General features: G+C 43.5%; 1 protein-coding gene across 1 annotated transcript in view; it reads left to right on the forward strand.

Annotated features, from left to right (window-relative positions):
* Positions 1–27,939, forward strand: part of fryb (furry homolog b (Drosophila)) — a 231,855-nt gene that overhangs the window by 100,235 nt on the left and 103,681 nt on the right. Inside the window, exons 20-30 of the mRNA XM_072912548.1 lie at positions 3,858–3,944; positions 10,081–10,340; positions 10,403–10,583; positions 10,643–10,767; positions 10,839–10,896; positions 21,299–21,390; positions 24,100–24,272; positions 24,347–24,507; positions 24,573–24,683; positions 26,155–26,309; positions 26,381–26,480. Of these exons, the coding sequence (XP_072768649.1) occupies positions 3,858–3,944; positions 10,081–10,340; positions 10,403–10,583; positions 10,643–10,767; positions 10,839–10,896; positions 21,299–21,390; positions 24,100–24,272; positions 24,347–24,507; positions 24,573–24,683; positions 26,155–26,309; positions 26,381–26,480 (1,503 nt within the window). The remainder of the gene's footprint in view (positions 1–3,857; positions 3,945–10,080; positions 10,341–10,402; positions 10,584–10,642; positions 10,768–10,838; positions 10,897–21,298; positions 21,391–24,099; positions 24,273–24,346; positions 24,508–24,572; positions 24,684–26,154; positions 26,310–26,380; positions 26,481–27,939) is intronic.

The raw sequence follows: 27,939 nt of genomic DNA on the forward strand, positions 1-27,939 counted from the left end.
GGGAGTCCTTATGCAATGGGCCATGCGGGCCCTAGTAATCTGGTCAGAAATGGTACTGCAATCACCTTCAAAATTCTGTAGTCCTCTCACTGACTGAGGTTGGCAGATACACAGCTGGATGGACTGGTCTACTCTAAGGGACTTCAAACTTCCTTACTAGGGGTTGAGGTACTGGCACCATAATAGCTGAACAAACAAGCGTTTTGTCAATAACAAATCTCTAACTCACACATTTTATACATAAATGAGGCTATTTTCAGCCTGTGTACAATATCACAACAAATGGTTATTGTCAGTACTATCAGAAAACAAAGACTACAACCAGATTGCCATATAACTTGGTGCATGTGGTCCACAATGTGCCAACACCAATCAATCATCAATCAATCAATGTTTATTCATACAGCCCTAAATCACAAGTGTCTCAAAGGGCTGCACAAGCCACAATGACATCCTCGGTACAGAGCCCACATAAGGGCAAGGAAAAACTCACAACCCCAATGGGACATCGATGTGAATGACTATAAGAAACCTTGGAGAGGACCGCATATGTGAGTGACATAATAGTGAGAAAGTCCAGTCCATAGTGGATCTAACATAATAGTGAGAGTCCAGTCCATAGTGGATCTAACATAATAGTGAGAGTCCAGTCCATAGTGGATTTAACATAATAGTGTGAGAGTCCAGTCCATAGTGGATCTAACATAATAGTGAGAGTCCAGTCCATAGTGGATCTAACATAATAGTGTGAGAGTCCAGTCCATAGTGGATCTAACATAATAGTGTGAGAGTCCAGTCCATAGTGGATCTAACATAATAGTGTGAGAGTCCAGTCCATAGTGGATCTAACATAATAGTGAGAGTCCAGTCCATAGTGGATCTAACATAATAGTGTGAGAGTCCAGTCCATAGTGGATTTAACATAATAGTGTGAGAGTCCAGTCCATAGTGGATCTAACATAATAGTGAGAGTCCAGTCCATAGTGGATCTAACATAATAGTGTGAGAGTCCAGTCCATAGTGGATCTAACATAATAGTGAGAGTCCAGTCCATAGTGGATCTAACATAATAGTGTGAGAGTCCAGTCCATAGTGGATTTAACATAATAGTGTGAGAGTCCAGTCCATAGTGGATCTAACATAATAGTGAGAGTCCAGTCCATATGAGGAATTATTTTACCATGTTATTTGGCTTTCTCCATACCTTTCACATTGCCATGATGACTAATGTTGGAACCCATTTCCCTCAGCATATTGAGAAGAAAATAGGCACTGACACTACCCATATCCACATAGCTTTTATTTGTCCAAAATATATATTTTTGCCCTGTCAGTTGGATGACACATGGACATATGTACGTCCATGTGTCATTGACTGGGCTAGCATGCTAAGCATTACACTAATAATAATAGTAATAGATTTTATTTGTAAAAAAAGCACCTTCCATTGAGCAAACAACCTCAAAGTGCTACCATCAGGTTCAAACACTGATGACATTTATTAAACAAGACAAGAGGCAAAGAATTAAACAGAGACAGAATTCAATGTGGACTCAATATATTGAGGAGAGTCGCCCGGACATTGTACCCTTCTACAATCTCCAGCACGCTCTGCCAAAAGATTGTATGCCTCCTTTTATTTTGGACCCTCCCCGACCACCTGGCCACCGCTGTTTCCAAAGGACAAAGGTCGCAAAAAAGTTCACAGAAAAGATCGTAAACAATTCACAGGAAAGGTCAGTCCAAAAAGAGTTCGTAAAATAGTTCAAAAAGAGGTCCATAAAATAGTTCAAAAATAGTTCGTAAAATACTTTAAAAAGAGGTCCATAAAATAGTTCAAAAAGAGTTCGTAAAATACTTTAAAAAGAGGTCCATAAAATACTTCAAAAAGAGTTCGTAAAATATTTCAAAAAGAGGTACATAAAATACTTCAAAAAGAGTTCGTAAAATACTTCAAAAAGAGGTACATAAAATAGTTCAAAAAGAGTTCGTCAAATACTTTAAAAAGAGGTCCATAAAATAGTTCAAAAAGAGTTCGTAAAATACTTTAAAAAGAGGTCCATAAAATACTTCAAAAAGAGTTCGTAAAATACTTCAAAAAGAGGTACATAAAATACTTCAAAAAGAGTTCGTAAAATACTTCAAAAAGAGGTACATAAAATAGTTCAAAAAGAGTTTGTAAAATACTTTAAAAAGAGGTCCATAAAATAGTTCAAAAAGAGTTCGTAAAATACTTTAAAAAGAGGTCCATAAAATACTTCAAAAAGAGTTCATAAAATACTTCAAAAAGAGGTACATAAAATAGTTCAAAAAGAGTTCGTAAAATACTTTAAAAAGAGGTCCATAAAATACTTCAAAAAGAGTTCGTAAAATACTTCAAAAAGAGGTCCATAAAATAGTTCAAAAAGAGTTCGTAAAATACTTAAAAAAGAGGTCCATAAAATACTTCAAAAAGAGTTCGTAAAATACTTCAAAAAGAGTTTGTAAAATACTTCAAAAAGAGTTCGTAAAATACTTCAAAAAGAGTTCGTCTGGAAATTGGGCAGATCTGTTGATTACCATACATGAGAGAAAACAGAAAACCCTTCATGTGGTTTTCCCCCTTACACAGGAGTTTTACGAGCTTTCTTCTTGGTAGGTTTCAAAGACCGCTTTTGTCTTCTTGCTCGGAACTCATTTCAACACAAAAAATTTTTTTTGTGAGAACTTACAAACAATTATTCTAACAGCTACAGTGTATTAAAAAAATAAATAAAAAGATAATACAAATAAATACAAATAAAATCTAGAACTAGCACACATATACTGTATCTAAAAAAAAAAGAGGCTTTTTTAAAAAGAAGGGTTTTTAAGCCTTTTTTAAAATCATCCACAGTCTGTGGTGCCCTCAGGTGGTCAGGGAGAGCGTTCCGCAGACTGAAGCACCATCACACTAAGCATTGGTTGGCAGGAACATACTCGCTTTGTTAGACAAGATCATAGACTGTATTGGACAATATATACCAAATATCTATTTCCATTTATTACAAGTAATAAGAAAAGGTAAATGCCTGACTTACCTATCAAGGAGGAAATTAGCAAGTTTGGCGTCAGATGAGGAAATCCTTTCCCCCTTCGATCGTCTCCATCTTGGTTTTGTTCCTGGCTTTGTCATGAATAAGTTGAGAATGGTAAAACCCTTTTTTTAAAAGCATCCACAGTCTGTGGTGCCCTCAGGTGGTCAGGGAGAGCGTTCCACAGACCGAAGCACCATCACACTAAGCATTGGTTGGCAGGAACATACTCGCTTTGTTAGACAAGATCATAGACTGTATTGGACAATATAGTTTACATACCAAATATCTATTTCCATTTATTACAAGTAATAAGAAAAGGTAAATGCCTGACTTACCTATCAGGGAGGAAATTAGCAAGTTTGCCGTCAGATGAGGAAATCTTTTCCCCCCTTCGATCGTCTCCATCTTGGTTTTGTTCCTGGCTTTGTCATGAATAAGTTGAGAATGGTAACTTTTAGATGTACTAAGATCTGACATGTTTAGTAACTTTACCAGTGGCAGTAGCCAGACCAAGGTGGCCAACCTGGATGTGACACACTCACGGACTTTCTAATTGGTCAAAACGGTGGCGGGGCGGGACATCGAAATGAAAACAGTAACAATATTTCGGGTGCTGTAAATCAAATTTTGAAATGAGCATATCCCGGCTGAACTACTGTCGTCAGTAATAGAGGAATTGGAAAAGGACATGATTTATTAATGACATATATAATGGTGGACTTGACATGAAATTATGACATATGGCTCCTTTAAACGACTGATACGTGGGATAATGAATGTGTGGTTCTTCTCCCCTCCCAGGATGATGACAAACCAATGATCGAGGTCATGGACCAGCTGAGTCCAGCAGTGATGGACAGCTTCGTTCACGTGGCCGTATCTGACTCGGTACCAGGAAATATCAACATTTGCCATTTTGACGTATATTGCATCGCCACTTTTTTATCGGTAACGGCCTTCCTCTCCCTCCGGTAGTGGCGGTCGTCTACAGTACATCTTTTTTGCTTATCGGTCAAAACTTCCGCTTTTTGCCGGGCAATCCAGTTTTTGTCCTTCATTCCCGGTGCCCTTCCCGGTTCCGTTTTGTTTGTTTTCGCTGAAGCAGCAATCCAGGAAGAAATGACGTCATCCGGCTTGAAAAATGTCCCGACTATAATCCACGTCTGGGGTGTCCAAAGTGCGGCCCGCAGCATGTTGTCGGAAAACAAACAACAGTGAATGTACGAAATAAAAAGCAAGCAATCGGAAAGTAACGATAAAAAGCTGAAACTGACTAATAACTAAGAATTAATTCTTTAGTTATTAATTATCTAAAATATTTAAACAAAGTTTAGTTAGTTAGCTTGTTAACTACAAAAATAAAAATTATATTAATTTATAAATTAAATTATTAGAAAAATGTCAACAATAATAAACACTGATAAATAAATGCGTAACTGAACATTAATATTTCCATACACACTCAGGTAGGCAGGTACACAATCATGTTATTAATGTTATTATTAGGGCCCGCATGGCCCATTGTATAAGGACTCCCAAAGGGAGTCCTTATGCAATGGGACATAAGGACCTATTGTATTTGTAAGGTTTTATTAGGGCCCGCATGGCCCATTGCATAAGGACTCCCACAGGGAGTCCTTATGCAATGGGACATAAGGACCTATTGAATTTGTAAGGTTTTATTATTATTCTTTCTTATTCCGCAGCTTTACGCGGTACTTTGACCCCTTTAACATGCTTCAAAACTCACCAAATTTGACGCACACATAAATAAACTCGAACAAAACTCTTTGGTGAAGAAACCAAACCCCAAAACTCAAAATTGCGCTCTAGCGCCCCCTACAAAGTAAACTTTTTCTAACTCCCAGTACGAATGTCGTAGAGACATGAAACAAAAACCTCTATGTAGGTCTCACTTAGACTTAAATTTTATTAATTTTTTTCCTCGGCCAAAAATCTACAGGAAGTTTGCTATTCCCCCTTCAACACTAAATTTTCGTAAAATCAGTCACTTTTGCCTTTTTGAGCTTTAATTTGACCCCCTTAACATGCTTCAAAACTCACCAAACTGAACGCACACATCAGGACTGGCAAACATTGCGATCTAAAAAAAAACCTAACCCCAAATTTTAAAATTGAGCTCTAGAGCAATTTTTGAATAAAACCGAGAAAAAACTGCTCCTCGGAAGAAAAAAATGACAAAACTGCCTGTAACTCCCACTGGGAAGGTCGGAGCGACATGAAACTAAAACCTTTCCGTAGGTCTCACTTAGACCTACATTTCATAAATTGACAACCCCCAGCAAAAATCTACAGGAAGTTTGCTATTCCCCCTTCAACACAACATTTTTGTAAAAACCGGTCACCTTCCTTCAAAAACTATCTCCTCTGAGCGCGTTTGTCGTTTCGGCTTCAAACTAACACAGGAGAGAGATTGAACCCTTGTGATTAAAACTACAGAAGCGCGTTTTATAACTGCTCCGGTTTTGATTTTATGAGCCTTCAAAGAACCGCTGCGCTGATGCTGCTGCGCTGCTGTTTTTTTAAGATGGCTGCTTAAAAGCAGGAAGCACCAACGTGCCCACACAATGCAGACAAGGTAGGTACACTAGACAAAAGTATTGGGACACTTCAGACTAAAACTTGACAAAAGTATTTGGACACTTAGGACTAGCACCTGCCAAATACGCGGGCCCGACCAATGCTGCTTGCAGCTTTAATTATTATTATATTTTTACAAGGAGAAAAAATCAAATAAAAATCCCAACAAAGTTTAGTTATCCTAACTACAAAAATAAAAAGTACACTAACTTATGAATTGAATAATTTGAAAAATGTCAACAATAATAAACACTGTTAAATGTGTAACTAAACATTAATATTTTCATACACACTCAGGTAGGCAGGTACACAATCATGTTATTAATGTTATTATTATTATTATATTTTTACAAGGAGAAAAAATCAAATAAAAATCCCAACAAAGTTTAGTTAGCCTAACTACAAAAATAAAAAGTACACTAACTTATGAATTGAATAATTTGAAAAATGTCAACAATAATAAACACTGTTAAATGTGTAACTGAACATTAATATTTTCATACACACTCAGGTAGGCAGGTACACAATCATGTTATTAATGTTATTATTATTATTATATTTTTACAGTGGAACAAAAATCAAATAAAAATCCCAACAAAGTTTAGTTAGCCTAACTACAAAAATGAAAAGTACACTAACTTACGAATTGAATAATTTGAAAAATGTCAACAATAATTAAAGCTGCAAGCAGCGTTGGTCGGGCCCGCGTATTTGGCAGGTGCTAGTCCTAAGTGTCCCAATACTTTTGTCCAGTTTTAGTCCCAAGTGTCCCAATACTTTTGGCAAGTTGTAGTCCTAAGTGTCCCAATACTTTTGTCCAGTTTTCGGCCTAAGTGTCCCAATACTTTTGTCCGGTGGTAGTCATAAGTGTCCCAATACTTTTGTCAAGTTGTAGTCCCAAGTGTCCCAATACTTTTGTCCAGTTTTCGGCCTAAGTGTCCCAATACTTTTGTCCAGTTTTCGGCCTAAGTGTCCCAATACTTTTGTCAAGTTGTAGTCCCAAGTGTCCCAACACTTTTGTCCAGTTTTCGGCCTAAGTGTCCCAATACTTTTGTCCAGTTTTCGGCCTAAGTGTCCCAATACTTTTGTCCGGTGGTAGTCATAAGTGTCCCAATACTTTTGTCTAGTGTACCTATCTTGTCTGCATTGTGTGGGCACGCTGGTGCTTCCTGCTTTTAAGCAGCCATCTTAAAAAAACAGCAGCGCAGCGTGTCTTTGAAGGGTCATAAAATAAAAACCGGAGCAGGTATTAAAACGCTGTTCTGTTATTTTATACACAAGGGTTTAATCTCTCTCCTGTGTTAGTTTGAAGCCGAAACGACAAACGCGCTCAGAGGAGATAGTTTTTGAAGGAAGGTGACCGGTTTTTACAAAAAATGTGTTTTGAAGGGGGAATAGCAAACTTCCGGTTGATTTTTGCTGGGGGTTGTCAATTTATGAAATGTAGGCCTAAATAAGATTTTGAAGAAAGGTGACCGTTTTTTACAAAAATTTTGTTTTGAAGGGGGAATAGCAAACTTCCGGTTGATTTTTGCTGGGGGTTGTCAATTTATGAAATGTAGGCCTAAGTAAGACCTACATAGAGGTTTTTGTTTCATGTCTCTCCGACCTTCCCAGTGGGAGTTACAGGCAGTTTTGTCAGTTTTTTCATCCGAGGAGCCGTTTTTTGTGCGTTTTATTAAAAAATTGCGCTAGAGCACAATTTTGAGATTTGGGGTTAGGTTCTTTTATTAGATCACAATTCTTCCCAGTCCTGATGTGTGCGTTCAGTTTGGTGAGTTTTGAAGCATGTTAAGGGGGTCAAATTACAGCTCAAAGAGGCAAAAGTGACTGTTTTTAGTACTTGTTTGTCTTGAAGGGGGAATTGCCAACTTCCTGTTGATTTTAGCCCGAGAATGTACCATTATAAAATGTAGGTCTGAGTCAGACCTACGTAGAGGTTTTTGTTTCATGTCTCTCCGACCTTTCTAGTGGGAGTTACAGGCAGTCTAGTTTTTTTTTTTTTCCTAGGGGGCGCTAGAGCGCAATTTTGAGTTTTGTGGGTTTTTTTTTTTTTTAAAAAGACCATTTTCGCAGGTCCTGATGTGTGGGTCAAATATGGTGAGTTTTGAAGCATGTTAAGTGGGTCAAATTACAGTTTAATGTGGCGGTGGAAGAATAAAGAATAATAATAATAAAACCTTACAAATTCAATAGGTCCTTATGTCCCATTGTATAAGGACTCCCTGTGGGAGTCCTTATACAATGGGCCATGCGGGCCCTAACTATGTATATATATTTCCGAATTGGTTTAACTGCCACCCGCCTGAATCTATTTAAAATCTAATTTTTTTTCATTTCAACCGCCCGACCCGCGGATAAAATCTAATTATTTTTTTTATTTCAACCGCCCGACTCCGCGGTTGTGTCCACAAACCGCGCATCTCTAGTCCTTACACACCCCGCTCCGTGGCAGGCCCGCGGACCACTCCCCCCCTCCACAAGAATATTTACATCATTAGATAATAGACTTTTGCGGGCCACATAAAATGACAAGCCGGGCCTGAAAAATCGTGAGGGTTGGCAAGTATGGTCCTTACTAGAGATGCGCGGATAGGCAATTATTTCATCCGCAACCGCATCACAAAAGTCGTCACCCATCCGCCATCCACCCGAACTAACATTTTATCAAAACCGCACCCGCCCGCACCCGCCCGTTATTATATATTTAATATAGACGATGCAAGGCATTAGTGAGGTTATAAAGCTTTTGCCTGTTAAAGAAAGGAGACTGATCCAATGCAGCAGAGACATTCAATGCGTGCCACGCTGTCACGGCCCAGACGCACACCGCTGAGCGCACCTCCGGCGGACGAAACTGCTCATGCTCAGGGTGTTTTGTGGAGGTTCGGGGTTTTGCACAAATGTGATGCACCATGTTAGATGTCCCGGTTTTGTGACTTGTCGTAGACATAAACAGCGTCGCAGCTCTTGCAAATCACGTAGCCAGCATTACTATCATCCTGATTTACAACCTCATAAAAACGAGTCCACGCTGAACTTTTCTGGCCTTTTTTTTCCCCCTGGTCTTTAGTATTCCCTTTTTTAGTTTGCTGCCGGCGTTGCCATCTCTTTTTTTTTTTCTTCTTCTGTTGTGGCATATGCTGCAGGTGCCTGCTCGTTTTTCGTATGTGGGTAACAACATTTAACTATGTATATATATTTCCCAATTGGTTTAACTGCCACCCGCCTGAATCTATTTAAAATCTTTTTTTTTTTTTTTTTCAATCGCCCGACCCGACCCGCGGATAAAATCTAATTTTTTTTTATTTCAACCGCCCGACCCGACCCGCGGATAAAATCTATTTTTTTTTTATTTCAACCGCCCGACCCGACCCGCGGATAAAATCTAATTTTTTTTTATTTCAACCGCCCGACCCGACCCGCGGATAAAATCTAATTTTTTTTTATTTCAACCGCCCGACCCGACCCGCGGATAAAATCTAATTTTTTTTTATTTCAACCGCCCGACCCGACCCGCGGATAAAATCTAATATTTTTTTTATTTCAACCGCCCCACCCGACCCGCGGATAAAATCTAATTTTTTTTTATTTCAACCGCCCGACCCGACCCGCAGATAAAATCTAATTTTTTTTTATTTCAACCGCCCGACCCGACCCGCGGATAAAATCTAATTTTTTTTTATTTCAACCGCCCGACCCGACCCGCGGATAAAATCTAATTTTTTTTTATTTCAACCGCCCGACCCGACCCGCGGATAAAATCTAATTTTTTTTTATTTCAACCGCCCGACCCGACCCGCGGATAAAATCTAATTTTTTTTTATTTCAACCGCCCGACCCGACCCGCGGATAAAATCAAATTTTTTTTAATTTCAACCGCCCGACCCGACCCGCGGATAAAATCTAATTTTTTTTTATTTCAACCGCCCGACCCGACCCGCGGATAAAATCTAATTTTTTTTTTATTTCAACCGCCCGACCCGACCCGCGGATAAAATCTAATATTTTTTTTTATTTCAACCGCCCCACCCGACCCGTGGATAAAATCTTTTTTTTTTTTATTTCAACTGCCCGACCCGCGGATAATCCGCGGACTCCGCGGTTGTGTCCACAAACTGCGCATCTCTAGTCCTTACACACCCCGCTCCGTGGCAGGCCGGCGGACCACGCCCCCCCTCCACAAGAATATTTACATCATTAGATAATAGACTTTTGCGGGCCACATAAAATGACAAGGGGCCTTGAGTTTGAGACCACGTAACAAAGGTGTTGGTATCCCCTTTTTTTTTTTGCCGCTAAATAACTTGTCCGAATACTATTCATGTTTTACTGCAATTTAATATCGGCTCCAAAAATAGTTTATCGGCCTCATTGAGTATGTTTGGACCATGATATATATATTTGTTTGACCCCCTGGCAGTCCACTTTACCCATGAACCACCACGTGGACCTCCAGTGGCTGGTGGAGTGGTCGGCACGCCTGGTGAGCAGCTCCTACGACGTGAAGAGCCCCAGCCACGTGTGGATCTTCGCCCAGTGCCTGAAGGACCCCTGGGTGCTGTGCCTGCACATCTTCCTCAGGCAGGAGCACCTGCCCAAACACTGCCCCGTCGCCCTGGGGTACGCCTGGCCCTACGCCTTCACCCGGGTGCAGCTGCTCCTGCCGCTGGTGGACCCCAAGTAGGTGCGCGCCACGTTGGGCGGGACCGCGCGTGTGTACTAAAGTGCGGCTCCTCCCGCAGCAGCCCGGTGAACGCCAAGAAGACCAGCTCCAGCGACAACTCCATGTCCCTGTGGAGGAACTACCTGATCTTGTGTCTGGGCGTAGCCAAGCCCAGCATCATGTCGCCGGGACACCTGCGGGCGTCCACACCCGAGATCACGGCCACCACGCCGGACGGCAGCGTCACCTACGACAACAAGGTGCGTGAAGTAAACGAGCAGTACACAACAGTGCATTAAGAAATGATGTCATCATTCAGGTGATCGGCACGCCCTCAGTCGCCTGGCTGCTAAAGCAACTGGTTCCACTCATGAGAGCAGAGAGTCTGGAGATCACCGAGTCTTTGGTGTTGGGCTTCGGGTGCACAAACGCTCTGGTCTTCAGGTGTGACACGTCCGCGGAATCACAAGGTTCCAAAATTCCGCTGATTTTTTTTTTTTTTTTTTTTTTTACAGAGAGCTCATGGAGGAACTCCATCCACTCATGAAGGAGGCGCTGGAACGTCGACCCGAGGTAAAAAGATGTCATAGTGTGTTCCCATCGCTTCCCTTAAAGTAGCAGTAGAGTGGAAAAATATTTGTCATTGATAAAACTTTTGGCGCAATAAACGGGGACGGAAATTTGACCCCGTTTCCATATGAGTTGGGAAATTGTGTTAGATGTAAATATAAACAGAATACAATGATCTGCGAATCCTTTTCAACCCATATTCAATTGAATATGCTACAAAGACAACATATTTGATGTTAAAACTAGAGATGCGCAGATAGGCAATTATTTCATCCGCAACCGCATCAGAAAGTCGTCAACCATCCGCCATCCACCCGATCTAACATTTAATCAGAACCGCACCCGCCCGTTGTTATATATCTAATATAGACGATGCAAGGCATTAGTGAGGTTATAAAGCTTTTGCCTGTTAAAGAAAGGAGACTGATCCAATGCAGCACAGACATTCGCGTGCCACGCTGTCACGACCCAGACGCACACCAGTGCGCAATCATATCGGAGCCGCGCTGAGCGCACCTCCAAGTGCGTCTCGCTGCCGGCGACGGCCGGGTATGGGCCCAACGCTCCAGCGCCATCCATTTTCAGGGCTAGTTGATTCGGCAGGTGGGTTGTTACACACTCCTTAGCGGATAATCCGCGGACTCCGCGGTTGTGTCCACAAACCGCGCATCTCTAGTCCTTACACACCCCGCTCCGTGGCAGGCCCGCGGACCACGCCCCCCCTCCACAAGAATATTTACATCATTAGATAATAGACTTTTGCGGGCCACATAAAATGACAAGCCGGGCCTGAAAAATCGGGAGGGTTGGCAAGTATGGTCCTTACTAGAGATGCGCGGATAGGCAATTATTTCATCCGCAACCGCATCACAAAAGTCGTCACCCATCCGCCATCCACCCGAACTAACATTTTATCAAAACCGCACCCGCCCGCACCCGCCCGTTATTATATATTTAATATAGACGATGCAAGGCATTAGTGAGGTTATAAAGCTTTTGCCTGTTAAAGAAAGGAGACTGATCCAATGCAGCAGAGACATTCAATGCGTGCCACGCTGTCACGGCCCAGACGCACACCAGTGCGCAATCATCTGGGAGCCGCGCTGAGCGCACCTCCGGCGGACGAAACTGCTCATGCTCAGGGTGTTTTGTGGAGGTTCGGGGTTTTTGCACAAATGTGATGCACCATGTTAGATGTCCCGGTTTTGTGACTTGTCGTAGACATAAACAGCGTCGCAGCTCTTGCAAATCACGTAGCCAGCATTACTATCATCCTGATTTACAACCTCATAAAAACGAGTCCACGCTGAACTTTTCTGGCCTTTTTTTCCCCCTGGTCTTTAGTATTCCCTTTTTTAGTTTGTCGCGTACCACGTTTGCTGCCGGCGTTGCCGTCTTTTTTTTTTTTTTTTCTTCTTCTGTTGTGGCGTATGCTGCAGGTGCCTGATGATAAATAATTGCCTGTTTCAAAGAGTGCTGCTTGTTTTTCGTATGTGGGTAACAACATTTAATTAAAGCTGCAAGCAGCATTGGTCGGGCCCGCGTATTTGGCAGGTGCTAGTCCTAAGTGTCCCAATACTTTTGTCAAGTTTTAGTCCCAAGTGTCCCAATACTTTTGTCAAGTTTTAGTCCCAAGTGTCCCAATACTTTTGTCAAGTTTTAGTCCCAAGTGTCCCAATACTTTTGTCAAGTTTTAGTCCCAAGTGTCCCAATACTTTTGTCCAGTTTTCGGCTTAAGTGTCCCAATACTTTTGTCCGGTGGTAGTCATAAGTGTCCCAATACTTTTGTCTAGTGTACCTACCTAGTCTGCATTGTGTGGGCACGCTGGTGCATCCTGCTTTTAAGCAGCCATCTTAAAAAAACAGCAGCATCAGCGCAGCGGTTCTTTGAAGGGTCATAAAATCAAAACCGGAGCAGGTATCAAAACTCTTTCGCCAACTTTTAATATATCTAATATCAGGCCCTAACCAATCTGGCGCCCTAGGCAAGATTTTAGATGGCGCCCCCCCACATCGGCAGTGAACTGTATATACTCACAAGAAACCAAATAGCTTTGTCTTTGACCTTTTTTTTTTACTTAAAGAAAGCAAATTAACAATCAGAATAGTTAACAAGATAAAAAAAAAATATGAATAAATAAATGAATGCAAAAAAAAAATAAATGAATATATGAAATACAATATTTTTTACATACATATTGCTTAATTAACATTAATGATGTGCACTTTAACAACTAGGCTTACAACTATACCTAATATATAAAGGGGTGGAAAAGTGACTATTACCTGCAGGGCAAACATTAGCTAACCAGAAGGCAATAACAATGTAAACAAAAAACACCTGCTTAAAAGATCTAATACAAATGTCCCTGAGGAATGTAAGGTGGGAGTACTGTAATTACCTAACGTTACATAATTATTTTCCATACCAATTTAGCCCCCTCCACAATATTAACCCGACGTTAAAACAGAACTAGCTATTTATTGATCAGCAATTGCCGAATCATGTAACATTAGCTTAATGCTAAAAAGCCAGGTTACTATCACATTCTGTAACAGACAAATAATTTCATGTAGGCTAACGTTACCTACCTGCTACCTCTGTCTTTTTCTCGTTTCTCCTCCTCTTCTTTTCTCTTTTTTCTTCCCTGGGCACCTGACAGTTTTGGCCGTTTTGACATCTTGTGTTGATTTTTTGATGTGGTGACGTCCAAAAAGAGTCATGATACGGGAAGGGAGGGGGCGCACCGGGCGAAGGGGGGGGTTGTAATGTTGTAACAAATAATATTTCTATTATATAGGCTTTACTTTGCATTTTAATTAACGTGGGATTATTTTTTGTATTTAGAAATAATAGTACCAACTTTTTTTTTTTTTTCTCCAACATTTGTGGCACTGGCGTGGCGCCCCCTGATGGACGGCGCCCTTAGCATTTGCCTATACGGCCTATGCCACGGGCCGGCCCTGTCTAACATAGACGATGCAAGGCATTAGTGAGGTTATAAAGCTTTTGCCTGTTAAAGAAAGGAGACTGAGCCAATGTAGCAGAGACATTCAATGCGTGCCACGCTGTCACGGCCCAGACGCACACCAGTGCGCAGTCATATGGGAGCCGCGCTGAGCGCACCTCCAAGCGCGTGGAGGTGCGGTGTCCCTCGCACCCGCGGCGGCTCCACCCGGGCTCGCGCCCGAGGCTTCAGCGCGCACCGCGGCGGCCACCCTACTCGTCGCGGCCGAGCCCTCGCGGCTCTCGCTGCCGGCGACGGCCGGGTATGGGCCCGACGCTCCAGCGCCATCCATTTTCAGGGCTAGTTGATTCGGCAGGTGGGTTGTTACACACTCCTTAGCGGGTTCCGACTTCCATGGCCACCGTCCTGCTGTCTATATCAACCAGGGTGAGCCCCACCCCTAACATTTAATCAGAACCGCACCCGGCCGCACCCGCCCGTTGTTATATATCTAATATAGACGATGCAAGGCATTAGTGAGGTTATAAAGCGTTTGCCTGTTAAAGAAAGGAGACTGATCCAATGCAGCAGAGACATTCAATGCGTGCCACGCTGTCACGGCCCAGACGCACACCAGTGCGCAATCATATGGGAGCCGCGCTGAGCGCACCTCCAAGCGCGTGGAGGTGCGATGTCCCTCCACCGCTGTGCGGTGCGCGCCCGAGGCTTCAGCGCGCACCGCGGCGGCCATCCTACTCGTCGCGGCCAAGCCCTCGCGGCTCTCGCTGCCGGCGACGGCCGGGTATGGGCCCGACGCTCCAGCGCCATCCATTTTCAGGGCTAGTTGATTCGGCAGGTGGGTTGTTACACACTCCTTAGCGGGTTCCGACTTCCATGGCCACCGTCCTGCTGTCTATATCAACCAGGGTGAGCCCCACCCCTAACATTTAATCAGAACCGCACCCGCCCGTTGTTATATATCTAATATAGACGATGCAAGGCATTAGTGAGGTTATAAAGCTTTTGCCTGTTAAAGAAAGGAGACTGATCCAATGCAGCAGAGACATTCAATGCGTGCCACGCTGTCACGGCCCAGACGCACACCAGTGCGCAATCATCTGGGAGCCGCGCTGAGCGCACCTCCAAGCGCGTGGAGGTGCGATGTCCCTCCACCGCTGTGCGGTGCGCGCCCGAGGCTTCAGCGCGCACCGCGGCGGCCATCCTACTCGTCGCGGCCTAGCCCTCGCGGCTCTCTCTGCCGGCGACGGCCGGGTATGGGCCCAACGCTCCAGCGCCATCCATTTTCAGGGCTAGTTGATTCGGCAGGTGGGTTGTTACACACTCCTTAGCGGGTTCCGACTTCCATGGCCACCGTCCTGCTGTCTATATCAACCAGGGTGAACCCCACCCCTAACATTTAATCAGAACCGCACCCGCCCGTTGTTATATATCTAATATAGACGATGCAAGGCATTAGTGAGGTTATAAAGCTTTTGCCTGTTAAAGAAAGGAGACTGATCCAATGTAGCAGAGACATTCAATGCGTGCCACGCTGTCACGGCCCAGACGCACACCAGTGCGCAATCATATGGGAGCCGCGCTGAGCGCACCTCCAAGCGCATGGCGGTGCGGTGTCCCTCGCACCCGCGGCGGCTCCACCCGGGCTCGCGCCCGAGGCTTATAAAGCTTTTGCCTGTTAAAGAAAGGAGACTGAGCCAATGTAGCAGAGACATTCAATGCGTGCCACGCTGTCACGGCCCAGACGCACACCAGTGCGCCGAGCGCACCTCCAAGCGCGTGGAGGTGCGATGTCCCTCCACCGCTGTGCGGTGAGCGCCCGAGGCTTCAACGCGCACCGCGGCGGCCACCCTACTCGTCGCGGCCTAGCCCTCGCGGCTCTCGCTGCCGGCGACGGCCGGGTATGGGCCCGACGCTGCTCTTCAGGGGATTTTATTGAAGTGTCTGGGATTGTAACATACCCTATATATATTTAACAACCACACACACTTCAATAAAGTCAATAAAGTGTGTGTGGTTGTTACATATATATAGGGTATGTTTCGCAGGTTTCCCTGCTCTTCAGGGGGGTTTTATTGAAGTGTCTGTGGTTGTTACATATATATAGGGTATGTAACAACCACAGACACTTCAATAAAATCCCCTGAAAAGTGTGTGTGGTTGTTACATACGTATAAGGTATGTAGCAACCACAGACACTTCAATAAAATCCCCTGAAGAGCAGGGAAACCTGCGAAACATACCCTATACATATGTAACAACCACACACACATTATTGATTTTTTTGAAGTGTCTGTGGTTGTTACATATACATAGGGTATGTTTCGCAGGTTTCCCTGCTCTTCAGGGGATTTTATTGAAGTGTCTGTGGTTGTTACATATGTATAGGGTATGTAACAACCACAGACACTTCAATAAAATTCCCTGAAGAGCAGGGAAACCTGCGAAACAGGCTTGTGGGGATGAAGTAGCCTCTGTGTTGTTTCCTGACCTAACGTATACAGTATGTATATATATATATATATATATATATATATATATATATATATATATATATATATATATATATGTATGTGTGGGGAAAAAAATCACAAGACTATTTCATCTCTACAGGCCTGTTTCATGAGGGGGGGTACCCTCAATCATCAGGAGATTTTAATGGGAGCATTCACATACCATGGTTTATATAGGGCACAGAGTGGGTGGGTACAGGCTGGCGTAGGGGCGTGGTGATTGGCTCATGTGTTACCTAGGAGGTGTTTCCGTCTGTGGCGGCATGCTGTTACAATTTCGCTGCGCTTGTTGAGGGATGACAGGTCTGGACGGTAAATAATAAACAGTTTCTCTTTCCAGCATAGGTTGCATCTTTTATTACCACTATTGTAAGGTGTGCTGGATGTAAGAATTTGCCATGTTATTGAATATTCAACATTATTGTCTTTGAGGTCCCAAATGTGTTTGCTGAGTTCTGTGGTATTTCGCAGGTTTTTGTTCCTGAAAGAAGCCTTGTGATTGTTCCATCTGGTTTTGAATTCTCCCTCGGTTAATCCTACATATGTGTCGGATGTGTTAATGTCCTTGCGTATTACCTTAGATTGGTAGACAACTGATGTTTGTAAGCACCCCCCGTTGAGAGGGCAATCAGGTTTCTTTCGACAGTTACAGCCTTTGTTGGTTTTGGAGTCGCTCTGTCCGGGGGCCGACGGCTCATTTGCAATTGTTTTGTTGTGGTTTGAGATGATTTGTCGTATATTGTTCATACAGCTGTAGCTCAATTTAATGTTGTTCTTGTTGAATACTTTTCTTAGGGTGTTGTCTTTGGGAAAGTGTTTGTCAATCAGAGTGAGGAATTTGTGTCCAATGTTAGTTGAGACGTTTTTGCTGTATGGGGGGTTGTACCAGATGATGTCGTTTCGTTTTCTGTTCTTTTTTGGCTGGTTTCCTGGCGTGGGTTCATAGCCTAGTGGTTAGAGTGTCCGCCCTGAGATCGGCCGAGTCATACCAAAGACTATAAAAAAAAATGGGACCCATTACCTCCCTGCTTGGCACTCAGCATCAAGGGTTGGAATTGGGGGTTAAATCACCAAAAATGATTCCCGGGCGCGGCCACCGCTGCTGCCCACTGCTCCCCTCACCTCCCAGGGGGTGATCAAGGGTGATGGGTCAAATGCAGAGAATAATCTCGCCACACCTAGTGTGTGTGTGACAATCATTGGTACTTTAACTTTAACTTTAAATAAGCAGGGGCGTCCATGAAAAAGACGGCGCTTAGATGGCAGCATATGTTGTTCCAAAACCTGTGTGTACCTTTCAGCATTAATGGTGCCTTCACAGATGTGTAAGTTACCCATGCCTTGGGCACTAATGCACCCCCATACCATCACAGATGCTGGCTTTTCAACTTTGCGTCGATAACAGTCTGGATGGTTCGCTTCCCCTTTGGTCCGGATGACACGATGTCGAATATTTCCAAAAACAATTTGAAATGTGGACTCGTCAGACCACAGAACACTTTTCCACTTTGCATGAGTCCATCTTAGATGAGCTCGGGCCCAGAGAAGCCGGCGGCGTTTCTGGGTGTTGTTGATAAATGGCTTTCGCTTTGCATAGTAGAGCTTTAACTTGCACTTACAGATGTAGCGACCAACTGTATTTAGTGACAGTGGTTTTCTGAAGTGTTCCTGAGCCCATGTGGTGATATCCTTTAGAGATTGATGTCGGTTTTTGATACAAAAATGTTGGTTTCCGGCCATGCTGCTTACGTGGAGTGATTTCTCCAGATTCTCTGAACCTTTTGATGATATTATGGACCGTAGATGTTGAAATCCCTAAATTTCTTGCAATTGCACTTTGAGAAACGTTGTTCTTAAACTGTTCAACAATTTGCTCACGCAGTTGTGGACAAAGGGGTGTACCTCGCCCCATCCTTTCTTGTGAAAGACTGAGCATTTTTTGGGAAGCTGTTTTTATACCCAATCATGGCACCCACCTGTTCCCAATTAGCCTGCACACCTGTGGGATGTTCCAAATAAGTGTTTGATGAGCATTCCTCAACTTTATCAGTATTTATTGCCACCTTTCCCAACTTCTTTGTCACGTGTTGCTGCCATCAAATTATAAAGTTAAAGGGGAACATTATCACAATTTCAGAATGGTTAAAACCATTAAAAATCAGTTCCCAGTGGCTTATTATATTTTTCGAAGTTTTTTTCAAAATTTTACCCATCACGCAATATCCCTAAAAAAAGCTTCAAAGTGCCTGATTTTAACCATCGTTATATACACCCGTCCATTTTCCTGTGACGTCACATAGTGAAGCCAACACAAACAAACATGGCGCATAGAACAGCAAGCTATAGCGACATTAGCTCGGATTCAGACTCGGATTTCAGCGGCTTAAGCGATTCAACAGATTACGCATGTATTGAAACGGATGGTTGTAGTGTGGAGGCAGGTAGCGAAAACGAAATTGAAGAAGAAACTGAAGCTATTGAGCCATATCGGTTTGAACCGTATGCAAGCGAAAACAACACGACAGCCAGCGACACGGGAGAAAGCGAGGACGAATTTGGCGATCGCCTTCTAACCAACGATTGGTATGTGTTTGTTTGGCATTAAAGGAAACTAACAACTATGAACTAGGTTTACAGCATATGAAATACATTTGGCAACAACATGCACTTTGAGAGTGCAGACAGCCCAATTTTCATCAATTAATATATTCTGTAGACATACCCTCATGTCAGCAGGCCAGGGAAGCTAGGGTCGATATTCTTCTCTTGATCATCTTCAGTACGGTGTGAGCCAAGACATCCAGGGGTTTAGCTCGCTCGTCTGCGGGAACAAACTGCCGCCATTGCTTGCCGTGCTAGCGAGGTCCTTTGTCCCTGAATTGCTCACACACTCCGGCAGATTCAATGGGGGTCTGGCGGCAGATTTCTTTGACTTTATGGTTGGAAATGCATCTGCTTTGAGTGTCGCAGGATATCCACACATTCTTGCCATCTCTGTCGTAGCATAGCTTTCGTCGGTAAAGTGTGCGGAACAAACGTCCAATTTCTTGCCACTTTGGCATCTTTGGGCCACTGGTGCAACTTGAATCCGTCCCTGTTCGTGTTGTTACACCCTCCGACAACACACCGACGAGGCATGATGTCTCCAAGGTACGGAAAACAGTCGAAAAAAACGGAAAATAACAGAGCTGATTTGACTCGGTGTTTGAGAAAATGGCGGATTGCTTCCCGATGCGACGTCACGTTGTGACGTCATCGCTCCGAGAGCGAATATTTAATTCGCCAAAATTCACCCATTTAGAGTTCGGAAATCGGTTAAAAAAATATATGGTCTTTTTTCTGCAACATCAAGGTATATATTGACGCTTACATAGGTCTGGTGATAATGTTCCCCTTTAATGATTATTTGCACACACAAAAAAAAAAAGTTTATGAGTTTGAACATCAAATATGTTGTCTTTGTAGCATATTCAACTGAATATGGGTTGAAAATGATTTGCAAATCATTGTATTCTGTTTATATTTACATCCAACACAATTCCCCAACTCATATGGAAACAGGGTTTGTACTTTATTCATCTCCGAGGGGAAATTGAGATTTTCAGCACAATCCCTTTCAAGATCAGACAAACATTACAGGGACAGAAAAAGGATCACTAATGGGTCTGACAACTTCCGGCGCCCGTTGCAAAATATTCAAAACGGCCGACTGAATTTGTGGCATTTTGTGACATTTTAGACGGTATTTCCACATACTTCACGGATTGTAAATACAACTAGATAAGGTTTAACGATACAGTGAAACCCAAATAAGCGTGTATAACGTAAACTTATTTTTCCACCCTACTTCATACTTGCCAACCTTGAGACCTCCGAATTCGGGGGGGGGGGGGGGGGCGTGGTTAAGATATATATATATAAAAAATACTTGACTTTCAGTGAATTCTAGCTATATATATATATATATATATATATATATATTTTATTACATATATATATATATATATATATATATATATATATATATATATATATATATATATATATGTATATGTATGTATGTATATATATAAATAAAAGAAATACTTGAATTTCAGTGTTCATTTATTTACACATATACACACACACATAACACTCATCTACTCATTGTTGAGTTAAGGGTTGGATTGTCCATCCTTGTTCTATTCTCTGTCACTGTTTCAGAACACACACATTATACAAATACACATTATAAAATCAATAAGAAAACGGGAGCTCTAATTTGGGAGTCTGAATTAGGATCAGAAGTTCCTATATAAACATTGCGCACTCACGTCGCCTTTTTGTATCGATTACTGCAGCTGTGCACTGGATTCATTCACAAATACAAACTACAACTCAAAAACACTTTAGAGTTAGGCTCCACCATCAGAATGTGTACTTAAACTTATAAAGATCACATGGATATTATTCAGTGAGTTGATTCACCAAAACTAACCTGTTATACAGGAGGAAAAAGCACACAGGACGTTTCAATTGTTCACAGACTGGTCGCGCTCATCAGAATGACAAGACACTTCCGGTCTGCAGGTGATAGCATTCAATTGGGAAGAAACACCCTACTGCCCCCTACTGACCAATGTGAATACTGATAAATGTGTAATGACAGCTCCAAAAACGAATTCAAACCACAAAATAAAATAAATAAATCAACACAAAAATGTGACACATTATGGGTGGGTCACATATGCATGTACAGTAGATGGCAGTATTGTCCTGTTTAAAAGTGTCACAACATTGCTGTTCGGGAGAGGCGCTGAATTTCGGGAGTCTCCCGGAAAATCCGGGAGGGGTTGGCAAGTACGCCCTACTTGTACTTTAAGAGGACGTTGTTGAGACGAGTCGTGAACGTCATGATCGTGTTTGAAATGTCTGCTTGGCTGTCAGAACAAGAAGCGCAGGGAGAGGAGGGATCTTCTCCGACTGCAGCTGCTGAGGATCTTTGAACTGTTGGCCAACGCTGGAGTCATCAGTGACAGGTGACGCCAACACAATGACGCACGCGCAATTCACGACACCACCACATGTTATGCTAAGGAAACTGATCTCTGCTACAGTGGAACCTCCATTCACAAACTTTTATTGGTTCTTGAACAGGGGATCACAAATCAAAACTGTCAGGTTCAAACACTGATGACATCTATTAAACAAGACAAGGAGCAAGGAATTAAACAGAGACAGAATCAAATTTGGTTCAATTGAGGAGAGACGTCTGGGCTGTACTCTTGTACAGTCTCCCAGCACGCTCTGGCGAAAGATTGTACGCCCCCTCTTTTATTTGGACTTTCAACAGCTGTTTGTAAGGGGCGGGGGTCGTAAACAGCCATCGCCTTTGGTTACAGAATGTGGAAATGGTGGAAGTTTGAAAAATGGCCAATGTTAGATCCACTATGGACTGGACTCTCACTATTATGTTAGATCCACTATGGACTGGACTCACACTATTATGTTAGATCCACTATGGACTGGACTCTCACTATTATGTTAGATCCACTATGGACTGGACTCTCACACTATTATGTTAGATCCACTATGGACTGGACTCTCACTATTATGTTAGATCCACTATGGACTGGACTCTCACTATTATGTTAGATCCACTATGGACTGGACTCTCACATTATTATGTTAGATCCACTATGGACTGGACTCTCACTATTATGTTAGATCCACTATGGACTGGACTCTCACTATTATGTTAGATCCACTATGGACTGGACTCTCACACTATTATGTTAGATCCACTATGGACTGGACTCTCACTATTATGTTAGATCCACTATGGACTGGACTCTCACTATTATGTTAGATCCACTATGGACTGGACTCTCACATTATTATGTTAGATCCACTATGGACTGGACTCTCACTATTATGTTAGATCCACTATGGACTGGACTCTCACAATATTATGTCAGACCCACTATGGACTGGACTCTCACACTATTATGTTAGATCCACTATGGACTGGACTCTCACAATATTATGTTAGATCCACTTTGGACTGGACTCTCACTATTATGTTAGATCCACTATGGACTGGACTCTTACTATTATGTTAGATCCACTATGGACTGGACTCTCACAATATTATGTCAGACCCACTATGGACTGGACTCTCACACTATTACGTTAGATCCACTACGGATTGGACTCTCACACTATTATGTTAGATCCACTATGGACTGGACTCTCACTATTATGTTAGATCCACTACGGACTGGACTCTCACTATTATGTTAGATCCACTTTGGACTGGACTCTCACAATATTATGTTAGATCCACTATGGACTGGACTCTCACTATTATGTTAGATCCACTATGGACTGGACTCTCACTATTATGTTAGATCCACTATGGACTGGACTCTCACTGTTATGCTAGATCCACTATGGACTGGACTCTCACACTATTATGTCAGACCCACTATGGACTGGACTCTCACACTATTATGTTAGATCCACTATGGACTGGACTCTCACTATTATGTTAGATCCACTATGGACTGGACTCTCACTATTATTTTAGATCCACTATGGACTGGACTCTCACTATTATGTTAGATCCACTATGGACTGGACTCTCACTATTATGTTAGATCCACTATGGACTGGACTCTCACAATATTATGTCAGACCCACTATGGACTGGACTCTCACACTATTATGTTAGATCCACTATGGACTGGACTCTCACTATTATGTTAGATCCACTATGGACTGGACTTTCACTATTATATTAGATCCACTATGGACTGGACTCTCACTATTATGTTAGATCCACTATGGACTGGACTCACACTATTATGTTAGATCCACTACGGACTGGACTCTCACACTATTATGTTAGATCCACTATGGACTGGACTCTCACTATTATGTTGGATCCACTATGGACTGGACTCTCACTATTATGTTAGATCCACTATGGACTGGACTCTCACTATTATGTTAGATCCACTATGGACTGGACTCTCACACTATTATGTCAGATCCACTATGGACTGGACTCTCACACTATTATGTTAGATCCACTATGGACTGGACTCTCACACTATTATGTTAGATCCACTATGGACTGGACTCTCACTATTATGTTAGATCCACTATGGACTGGACTCTCACTATTATGTTAGATCCACTATGGACTGGACTCTCACTATTATGTTAGATCCACTATGGACTGAACTCTCACTATTATGTTAGATCTACTATGGACTGGACTCTCATTATTATGTTAGATCCACTATGGACTGGACTCTCACTATTATGTTAGATCCACTATGGACTGGACTCTCACAATATTATGCTAGATCCACTTGACGTCCATTGTACCGGTCGCCCAGGTTTCTCATTGTCCTCCCATTGGGTTGAGTTTTTTCCTTGCTATGATGTGGGATCTGAGCCCAGGATGTGGTTGTGGCTTGTGCAGCCCTTTGAGACACTGGTGATTTAGGGCAATATAAGTAAACATTAATGGAACGAGGGGTAGTATTCTCCGCCGTGGAAAAAGTCTGCTTTGGCATCTCTTTCCGGAAAAGTCCGTCCTAATCACAGTTCAATTAAAAACTTGCCGTAGTACGAAGCCGACTTCCTCGATCTCTTTGATACGAGCAAGCACAACCGTGGTCAAGCGAAAAGTTTAGGTAAATGGAGGTCTTCACCAATGTGCCTGTCTTCCTCCCCAGCACCAACGGAGCTCTGGAGCGCGACTCCCTCGCCCTGGGGGCCTTGTTCCTGGAGTACGTGGACCTGACCCGCATGCTCCTGGAGGCTGAGAACGAGAAGGAAATGGACGTGCTCAAAGACATCCGAGCCCACTTCAGCGGCATGGTGGCCAATCTCATCCAGTGCGTGCCTGGTGAGTCACACAAACCGAGGGAAACTTTAAAAAGACGTTACCAATTCTGGTTTTCCCACTCTGTGCTGGTGCAGTGCAGCACAGGCGCTTCCTCTTCCCACAGCAGTCCCTTCGCCACCACCTCTTCATCCTCTTCAGCCAGTGGGCCGGACCCTTCAGCGTCATGTTCACGCCCCTGGACCGCTACAGCGACCGCAACCACCAGATCACCCGCTACCAGTACTGCGCTCTCAAGGTGAGCGTCCACATAAGGAACCGTGTCCACCTCCAGGAATACTCTACCGGATTCTCTCCCTGCAGGCCATGTCTGCCGTGCTCTGTTGTGGTCCGGTCTTTGACAACGTGGGTCTCTCCACCGACGGCTACCTGTACAAGTGGCTGGACAACATCTTGGCATGCCACGACAAACGGGTATGTCACACACACGCCTCAAGACTAGAGATGGCTATCGCCCATACCAGTACCAAATCTGTAATCATTAAAACAGTGTCGGAATCGGTACCTAAAAAATGGAAAAAGTTAAAGTACCAATGATAGTCACACACACAGGAGGGGAGAGTTATTTTGTTCTAAGGAGGCGGGCTCACATTACACCAGTTTTAAAATCTCTGCATAGACGGGGAAACAGGGTGCATTCATTGTGTTTATCTTCTTCGAGCAGAACCAAGACCAAAGCGAGTAATTTCTAAGGCATTATGACTCAGCCGGGGTTTGAACTCACAACCTACCGATCTCAGGGCGGACACTCTATCTATCCACCCATATACATATGTATATATACATATATGTATATACTAGGGGTGTAACGGTGCACAAAAATGTCGGTTCGGTACGTACCTCGGTTTAGAGGTCACGGTTCGGTTCATTTTCGGTACAGTTAGAAAACAACAAAATATAAATTTTTTGGTTATTTATTTACCAAATATGTAAACAATGGCTTTATCCTTTTAACATTGGGAACACTATAATAATTCTGCCCGCGTTAATCAACATTAAACTGCCTCAAGTTGTTGCTCTGATTAAATAAAATGACAAAACTTTTCTTCTACATATAAAAAGTGCAACATTAAACAGTTTCAAGTCAACTCATCATGCTTAATTTATTACAGCATTTGGGAAGCCTGTAGTTGATTTTTATTATGTATATGTTATATTTTTATCAACATGTGATAGCAGGGACCCTGCCATTCAAAACTAGGCTGCTGCATTACTAATGATTAATGTAACTATAGCTGAAAAAAATAGTACAATAGCAATAGGAGAGACTATTCATCCCTGAACACCATGGAGTTCATATACGCTTAATGATGCACTTACATTATTATATCAACTATCAGAGACAGAAACTCTTCATTTAACATAATGTCCTTCTTTGCTGCTTCAACACAGCTCAATCAACACAGAAAAAGGTCAAGTGGAATAACAGACAGACAGGGCTTTGCTGTCCGTAACACACTCACACACACACACACACCGCAAAATGAGCTAACGTTACGCTAAAGGCGAATTAGCCTTCACCTCAAGCCAGGACTGCGAGCGAGCTGAGCTGCCTTTTATATTTCTAGAAGGTCAACGGGCTCATAGTGATGTTACTAGTTGACTGGGAGGTGTTTATTATCATTTGGGGAGAGTCCGCAGCCTGATGATTACCTGCTAAATGCTAAGCACTGACTACATGCGCTCTGAATACGCACTGCTGATTGGCTGTTACCGCTCTGTTGCCGTGAACGAGGTGTAGAAGGGAGGGCAGCGTTCATTTATGACCGAAATGAGACATCTACTTCTGTCTTTGGTCTGGTTGTTATGGAACCGGGTTTTTGGTCCCGATCCCCACTGAGGACAGGATGTAACACTTACCCGACACCGCCCGTGTCGCCCGCAGGTGCACCGTCTGGGTTGCGAGGTGGTGATCCTGCTCTTGGAGTTGAACCCCGACCAGAGCAACCTGTTCAACTGGGCCGTGGACCGCTGCTTCACCGGTTCCTACCAGCTGGCGTCCGGATGCTTCAAGGCTATCGCCACCGTTTGTGGTAACAGGTGGGCTTCCGCTCTCAAGGCACTCAACTTAACATCCATCCTTAAAACATCTCTCCTCCTACTTTTGGTAGGAATTACCCATGTGACCTGGTGACCTTGCTCAACCTGGTGCTGTTCAAAGCGTCAGACACCAGCAGGGAAATCTACGAGATCTCCATGCAGCTGATGCAGGTAGGTGACCATAGGCGGTGGTACAGTGCTGGAGTGACCCTACATCACCTGTACCTTTTCTGTCTTGCCTTTGGTGAGGGCGGTCACATTTTTTCCGCCTCCCTTCTTCTCCCTGCTTGCTCTCTTTGTTTTGTCCTGTCTACACTTTTTTGAAGCCTCTTTCTTTGCGCTGTCCTCGAAACATCAGACGTGGAAATGATCAGCTGGACTCTCGACTCAATTGACAAAGTCTTTTCGACGAGGAAAAGAGGTTCTGGGGAGCCTTTACTGCGGGGTACGTGAGAGATTCCTGGGATAAATGGAGAATCATGTGCCTCTCAGTCCTTTCCATCGAGGACGTGGAAGACATCTAACTGTTTGGAACCGTGTTCGCGGGCCACCTGCTGATTGGACTGGGCATTGCTCTGGGGTATCGTCAAATTCGTAAGACGATGGCAGCCACTCAAGGGGCCCAAAGGCTGTTCGTCGCAATGGAAGGATTGGGCCGGGCTGCGGGATCACAGTCTGGGGAGACTTCTGAACTGAATCGCAAGATGGATCACATCATGAAAAAGCCGGTTGAAAGGGAAACATTGGATGGAATAGAACAGACAAGCCATTGTAATGTCTGTTCGCAAACAAAATCCTAATCTACGATTTGACTCCCTCGAATGGCCTTGATGCAACAACAGGAGCAGGCTGTTCTGAAAACATCCCCCCAAGGACTCCTCAATGATATCTTGTCGATTGCATTGTACCATATGTCCCGGCAAGAAATCTGCGTTCAAAGAACTCCGGCTTATTAGTGATTCCCAGAGCCCAAAAAAAGTCTGCGGGCTATAGAGCGTTTTCTATTGGGGCTCCAGTACTATGGAATGCCCTCCCGGTAACAATTAGAGATGCTACCTCAGTAGAAGCATTTAAGTCCCATCTTAAAACTCATTTGTATACTCTAGCCTTTAAATAGCCCCCCTGTTAGACCAGTTGATCTGCCGTTTCTTTTCTTTTCCCCTCTGCTCCCCTATTCCTTGTGGAGGGGGGGGGCCACAGGTCCGGTGGCCATGGATGAAGTGCTGGCTGTCCAGAGTCGGGACCCGGGGTGGACCGCTCGCCTGTGCATCGGCTGGGAACATCTCTGCGCTGCTGACCCGTCTCCGCTCGGGATGGTGTCCTGCTGGCCCCACTATGGACTGGACTCTTACTATTATGTTGGATCCACTATGGACTGGACTCTCACAATATTATGTCAGACCCACTCGACATCCATTGCTTTCGGTCTCCCCTAGAGGGGGGGGGGGGTTACCCACATATGCGGTCCTCTCCAAGGTTTCTCATAGTCATTCACAGCGACGTCCCACTGGGGTGAGTTTTTCCTTGCCCTTATGTGGGCTTTGTACCGAGGATGTCGTTGTGGCTTGTGCAGCCCTTTGAGACACTTGTGATTTAGGGCTATATAAATAAACATTGATTGATTGATTGA

This window comes from Nerophis lumbriciformis, linkage group LG37, assembly GCF_033978685.3.
Source record: "Nerophis lumbriciformis linkage group LG37, RoL_Nlum_v2.1, whole genome shotgun sequence".
Taxonomy (NCBI): domain Eukaryota; kingdom Metazoa; phylum Chordata; class Actinopteri; order Syngnathiformes; family Syngnathidae; genus Nerophis; species Nerophis lumbriciformis.